The sequence below is a fragment of the Coffea arabica genome, chromosome 1e (genome assembly GCF_036785885.1).
Source record: "Coffea arabica cultivar ET-39 chromosome 1e, Coffea Arabica ET-39 HiFi, whole genome shotgun sequence".
Classification (NCBI taxonomy): domain Eukaryota; kingdom Viridiplantae; phylum Streptophyta; class Magnoliopsida; order Gentianales; family Rubiaceae; genus Coffea; species Coffea arabica.
This window is the reverse complement of record NC_092311.1, coordinates 6361198-6368098: the sequence shown is the minus strand read 5'-3', so window position 1 is coordinate 6368098 and position 6901 is coordinate 6361198. Positions and strand designations below refer to the sequence as shown.

The 6901-nt window shown below is 32.1% G+C and overlaps 1 protein-coding gene across 1 annotated transcript; it reads left to right on the top strand.

The window, feature by feature from the left end:
• Positions 1-3715: 3715 nt before the first annotated feature.
• On the top strand, positions 3716-6181 carry LOC113708622 (O-fucosyltransferase 23). Its single transcript, XM_027231187.2, has 2 exons — positions 3716-4298; positions 4457-6181. Exon 2 carries the CDS (start codon positions 4605-4607, stop codon positions 5940-5942), a length of 1338 nt encoding a protein of 445 aa, XP_027086988.2. The 5' UTR covers positions 3716-4298; positions 4457-4604; the 3' UTR covers positions 5943-6181.
• Positions 6182-6901: the final 720 nt, after the last annotated feature.

The window sequence follows — 6901 nt, the reverse complement described above, 5'->3', positions numbered from 1 at the left end:
ATTTAGATTTCAAGAATGCCAATTACTCAAACAGCCAGTTGACACTGTCGATTTCCCTATTTGTGTTATCGTCAATTTCTCAGCAAAAACTAGGCCAAAATTTGCAGGCCACTATTTCTATTCCTTATGATTAATCAAGTGATGGATATATTGTGGAACTATTTTGTTAAAAAGTCATTTCCCTAAAATCTTAATTAGCCAGCCAATTGCAAGTATACGCATAATTGCATGGGCATGGGGGTTAATCATCCCTTCAAGAGTGCTGACTCTTTGTTACCAAATTGATTCAAACGAGACTCTTTGTTGTCTATTCTAATTTCTAAATAGTTTCCCAAAAAAAAAAAAGCCAACCTTGTAAGCGGGCACAGCACAAGAAGGGGCAAAATGCCAGTTAGTTATTTTTTTTTTAATTTTACCTTTTTTATTCTTTTTCTTTACTCTCACAGACTAATTGGGTAATTAAATACATTTCATAGACCAAAATTCCAACTCCATTAAATTCAAAAGGTAAGTTCTTCTTCAAACTTTTTGCAACCACATTCAGTGGACATTATTGTATATTGAGTGGGTGATTAAAGCCTTTTTCAATCAAGAAAAATGCCTAACTGATCCAGACCTAACTTAATTTTTCGTCAAAATTTATTAACATGCATATCAAAGTTTCAGTTAATTCTTCCATGCCTAATGTTTTATGTTCTCTTTTGCACATTTTTTTTTTTTGTTGATAGAAAACACTTCATTCATATTACTGGAGATTAGACTGATCCTTGCGCAACGCATCTGCAATAACACTCCTCACAAGTCACAACGAGTTACTTCACTTGCATGTTTCTTCTGTTGCTACACAATTTTATCAAAAATAAAAGACAGCCTCTAATTCTCCAACTAAACAACTCTCTTAAAATTAAAACAAGAAAAAAGAGAAAGAAATGCAGTTTTGATTCACAATATTTGGCTTATGTTCAAAATGATCCTTAATGTTTAGACTAATATGAATTTCATCATCTAAATTCTTGATTTAGGGCAAATTTAGAACAATTTATAGATATTCAATATTGCCTCATAGTCAAAATCAAATTGCTTCGATCAATATAGCTTATATAAATATAGCTTCATAATTTACATATATATAAATAATTAATCGATAATGAATTTTATCATTTTCTCGCTTTCCTTCACTAATAATTGTAATCATAATATTTTAATATAACCATTTGAATCCTACCTAGCTCTATAAGTTATTGAAGAATTCATCTAATAGAAGTTAAAGTAAAGTTACACATCAAGCTTAGAATTTCCCTCTTCTTCCACTAAATTTTTAACTTATATATTACCTGTGTATTGTTATACAATTCATCAATTGTAACTAACTTAACAAGAAGATGATCTTCAGACTAATGGACAGTACCGTGCCAATCGAGATATTTTATAAAGATTTGGAAACACATTTGTCATATATTTAATTCAATTCACAATTTATTTCATTTTGAAACATTAACCGTAACTATTTGAAATCTAAAGGAGCACATTGCTTGAAACTCCATACATTAGGGGACAGGAAATGCATAGTCAAACTCTTGACTAACATCAATTTAGTTTTGACTATTATCCATTGTGATTTTCTGTAAGGTATTCTAAATTTGCCTAAAATTAAAAAACTTTAGAGATCCCTTTTGTTTAGTTGAAATATTAGGGAAAAGTTCGCAAACAGACCAAACAATAAAGGGGAAAAACTGCACTTCTCTTCTAAAACAAACCACCTAATTTGCAGAAAAGTATTTTTCAAGCATGGCATTGTACAATAAATGGGTCAAATAGATTCAATTTGATATTGAATATGTAAGAATTGATTGTGTAACACAATTTTAATTTTATGTGGGATAAAATTTATTCTATTTTGCACATTGTTATCTTAGTACTTACATTTATCAAAAATCGAATTTAAGTGTATTTAATAATAAAAAATTAAACATCTAAATTAATTAGGTAGTACTGAATTTTCTAACCAAAATTTATTTTAAAAAATATGTGATAAATTATTCACTTATCACTTAATGTGTGATATACACTTATATATATCAAATTTAGTATTTAACAATTCATTAATTTAAGAGTAAATCTTTCCTACACTGACGGTGTATACACTATCATCGTTAGATTCATGACATATGTATAAAAGTTGAATTTCAAATTCAAATTTTGCATAATTGTCATTCATCCAACGTTGATAGTGTATACACTGTCAGTACAAAAAAGATTAATCCTTAATTTAATGAATTCATACTTTAAATTTTAGTTTTTCAATTTTAGTTTACTGAGCAATTTAAAGTTCGGCACACGTGCAATAGTGAAAGTCCTGAATGCCCAATTAGCCGACAAGGTATGCCCCATTAGGCCCAGGGTACCCCTCATTCTTACAATTCCTATTAATCGTAAATTTGCTCGATCTGAAAATGCAATCCATTGCTTGTTTTTTGATCCTCCATTTTATCGGCGCATTTATGGATGAAATACCGGATTTACAGTTTTTGGTTTTGTCACTTTCTGAGTACCTTTTTCCTGCGCTTCGAGGATTGCACTGTACTACTCTGCTCTTCTGTAAACTCTGACAATTTTTGCACTTGGGTTTTAGCCTCATCATTCAAATTCCTTTTCTCAAAGGCCCACGAGTTTTCCTGTTTGCAACTTTAAGGGCCCACTTCTTAACAATCATCGTATTCGTTTCTAATTTCTACCTTTCTTTGTATTTGTGATTATCCAGTCTTTGACTTTTCTTATTAATTTTTTGCTCTTTACACTCTGATTTTTACTTGTTTCAATAAAGCACTACTTTTTCAATAGCCTTTTCTTTCTTTCTTTTTTCTATATCTTGATTTTGTATTGATTTTGCAAGAACGCTCTTAGCATAAAACATTTTTATCACTGTTTGTAATTCCACTTATCTTATAATTATTACAAAATGATACTATAAGAAAAAAATAACCATCTCATACAAGCCCAAATATATATTTTTTAAATTAAAGTTTTCTTTTAGTTAATAACTATCCCTATCAAATTTTATATATTTTAAATTGGAAGTTTCTTTTAGTCAATAACTATCCCTATCTAAATTTTTTTATTAAAAAAAGAGTTTACAAGATATGATTACATCATGGGAAAAAAAAAGAAAAAATAAAACATGGATTCATGGTACGGAATTTGAACTTTGAAAACTCATAATTTACTACATAGGTTCTTAAAAGTAGTATGGTGCCTAGAATAAGAGGCAAATGTGCTCACCTTTTATATTTAAGAAATTACTACTATATTAAGCATTTTTTACAGAGTATTTTTAAGATATTTTGTACTTTCAAGAAATACTTTTAATTTCGAGTTTGTTTGGATAGGTTTTTATTTGAAAAAAATATTAATTGAATCATAATAATTTTTTAATTAATTTTTTATCTTTATAATTATTTTTTATTACATACATCACATTACAAAAAAAAAAGTGGCACAGTATTTATTTCAAAATATTATTCAAATAATCTCCTTTCCAATAATACTTTTCTTCTCTTTTAAACATACTTATCAAGATAAAAGATTTTCTTTAGGGAAAAAATAAAAAATTTTATGAAAGTTCTTTTTTTAAATGAAAAGTGGAAAATGTCATTCTTATTTTCAATAGAAAGGGAAAATTTGCATCCGGTAGTTCTCTCTTTCTACTTTAGCTTATCAAAATTACTAATACCAGAATGGAATCTGCTAATTCCACGACTTTCTTGTTTTCTTAGCTGTCATGACCAAATGACCCCTGTGATTGTGATGAATCGATGATGTAAAGCTTCACTTTCTCTGTTTCTGGATTCTTTCCCCTGCGCAGAAATCTGACAATATTTCCAAGATTCAGATAGATTACTTCCTTCACTCTTTTTATCAGCCAAAGCAGTTGTGGATTCATTCTAATTGTCGTGGGAATCTTCCTTCCTTCTGATAAACTTTCAGTAGTTAAAATCCCAGATCAAAAACTTTCACCCCTTTTCACTTTAACCCTCTGATGATTAAAATCCAGTAACCCTTCTCCTCTTTCCGTCTCTATTCTCTATTGGAATTGCTTGCATGAACTTCTGGAGATCTTTCTCTTTCCTTTTTTCTTTTGGGAAAATGTTTTTGAGGGATAAAGATATTGATGTTTGAGTTTGCTTATTGGGGTTGTGATGTTTGACTAAAGGAAGGATTTTTTTGGATTAGAAGATTGAAAATTGGATCTTTGGATTGGGGATTGCTAGTGAATCACAGCAATATCAGTAGAACAAGAGGTAAAGAACTTATTTTTAATATTATTATCCTGCTTCTACTATATTGGTAGTTTTCCTGTTCTGGATCCATTTTCGACTGAATTTCATGCCGAAAATACTTGGGTTGGATTCATTTTGATGTTTTTGTGAGTTTTTTGTTATTCTTTATCCAATCTCAGCATTGGTGATGTGTTGATTTGAACTGTCGTGGCTCTGGAATTATGGATGAATTCCTAGCGTTGGAGTGAAAAGGGATCAGTTCTGATCGGTTAGTTTTCTGTATTGATTCCGATGACGTGATAGTCGGGATTAAAGATTGAATCTCAAATGGACTTATGGCATTGTAAGCGTTTGAGATTTTTTGGACTGCATTTGAATTCTCTGGGATGCAAATGTGTGGCTTTGGTTGTCATTGTTTTGGTTCTTAGAGCTGTCCTAATCTCACCATTCGCTGGTTTTGGAGGGATAGAACAGAGCAAGCTGATATTTTTCCGTAACAATTCTTTGCCACAAAATCTGCAATTACATATTGGAAAGCAAAAGTTTTTGGAGGTTCCTCAAATTATATGGGGTTTAAACAATCAGAAAATTGCTTTTGCTAGAGCTTGTTTGACTGCTAGATTTCTGAATCGTACGCTTTTAATGCCTAGCTTGAGTGCTTCACTCTTCTATAAAGAAATTGATCTTTTGCAACCTATTTCTTTTGATAAGGTCTTTCAATTTGAAAGGTTTAACTGTCTCTGTAAAGGATTTGTCCAATTGAGTCACTTCACTAATGTTTCAAATAGAAGTGATGTTCTTGAACTCCAGAAGGGAAGTGGTAGGAAGTGGACGGTTGAGAAAGACTTGGATCAGTTAACACAGCATAGTAAGCCCCCATATGATGAGTATGAGACAATTCGGATAGTTGGAAAGAATCCATTCCTGTGGCATGATCACTGGCCAGTCAAAGACTATGCCAAGATCTTTGAATGCTTAGCATTAGTTGATGAACTACTTAAAGAAGCAGATAAAGTTGTTTCCAAGATTAGGGAAATAGGACGGCAAGCAAGACACAAATCTGAGCAGCCCCAAAATGGTTTAGAGTCAGAAAGCCGATTGTTGCAATATGTGCCATATGTTGCTGTTCACTTGAGAATTGAAAAGGACTGGATGATCCACTGCAAGAAGTTAGAGCAGCGGTTTAATATAAGTGAAATTTGTAGTAGTAAAGAGCAGATCATTGAGAGGGTGGGAAACATCAAAGGCCTAAATCATCCAACAGTTGTTTACCTTGCAGTTGCTGATAGTCTTCTTGAAGATAACTCTATCTTGGATGGTTGGAAAGAAGGTTTGCTTCCTTTTGAGAAGAAGAAGCTGGGTGTTCTTGAAATTTACCAGAAGCACCCATACCTATTTAAATCAGCTATAGACTATGAAGTTTGTTCAAGGTCTGATGTATTCGTAGGAAACAGTTTTTCCACTTTTTCAAGCCTTGTAGTTCTTGATAGAACCCAAAAAATGATCAACATGGGTGTTTCAAAACAGTGCGGCATGGATGTCAGGTGGCCCTCTTATGCCTACAATTTACCGGGGGGTTTGGATGGCCCTTGTCCATGGGCAACAAATATGTCTGACTCAAGCCTGCAAGCGATCAGTTATGGTTCTAATCACGTCTCTTGTTGAATGCTGTGTATCTACCTCTTTTTGCTGTTTCCTCGGGCAATGAGTGAAGATGACTGAATGTAGCTTCATTTTGAAACTTTGTCGATAACTAGAGAATCTTAGTTGGTACAGTTCCAAATACTTTTCTTACAATACCTGTAGATGAGGTAAGCTAAACAGAATTCCACATACCATGTTAGTGAAAGATCAGTTGCATTTGGTCTTAATTCAAGTTGAGGTTGGCTCTTTGATTTGATTGATGTTCTCTCTCCTTGCTTGCATACACAGAACCATGAGATCTTGATGTGAATACCTATAATCTTTTTTCATAGAATCTGAAATGACCATAAGAAACTCCTGTTTGCCTTTACCTGTGTGTTTTAAGGAAATTGAATTGAATGGAAGTTGCTTTGCTTTCTCTTGTATCCTCTGGACCAAATAACGCACAGAGAAAGGCCATTGTTTCTGTGAGTTTTTGAACATGACTTTCTTTGGCACTATGTGATATAACAGGCTTTAGTTAAAGCAATATCTGCCCTGAATTTGCTAACATGGATAGACTCTCTGTGTGAACTAAGATAACAGATACCTCCTCGTACGTATGCTTGTGTTCTGTCATTATCTAATTTGTAAGCCATTTACACCTTTGCATGCTACAGCGCACGGAAACTTTCTTTGTTGGCATTTTGGTTAACGGTTCCTACCAATAGCCAAAAAAGAACTTCACTCGGAAAAAAAGATTAATGAGAATGCAGTTTCAATAATTTTTTTTTTTGGGTCGAACAACGAATCCAGTTCGAATATTATTTGACTTTGCTGAAAGCTGATAATTTTTAGTGCAGATAAAATTTTGTTTGGATATGGTATTATTTACAAAATAGAAGTAATTGTATCATGAATAGATTTTTTTAATTTTTATTATTTTTAACTACTTTTTTAATTCTACATATATTCCATCATAAAAATTAAAAAGCACTATT

What these genes read in the sequence shown, in the direction of transcription:
- LOC113708622 (XM_027231187.2), top strand. Translation starts at nt 4,605, where the DNA reads ATGGACTTATGGCATTGTAAGCGTTTGAGATTTTTTGGACTGCATTTG.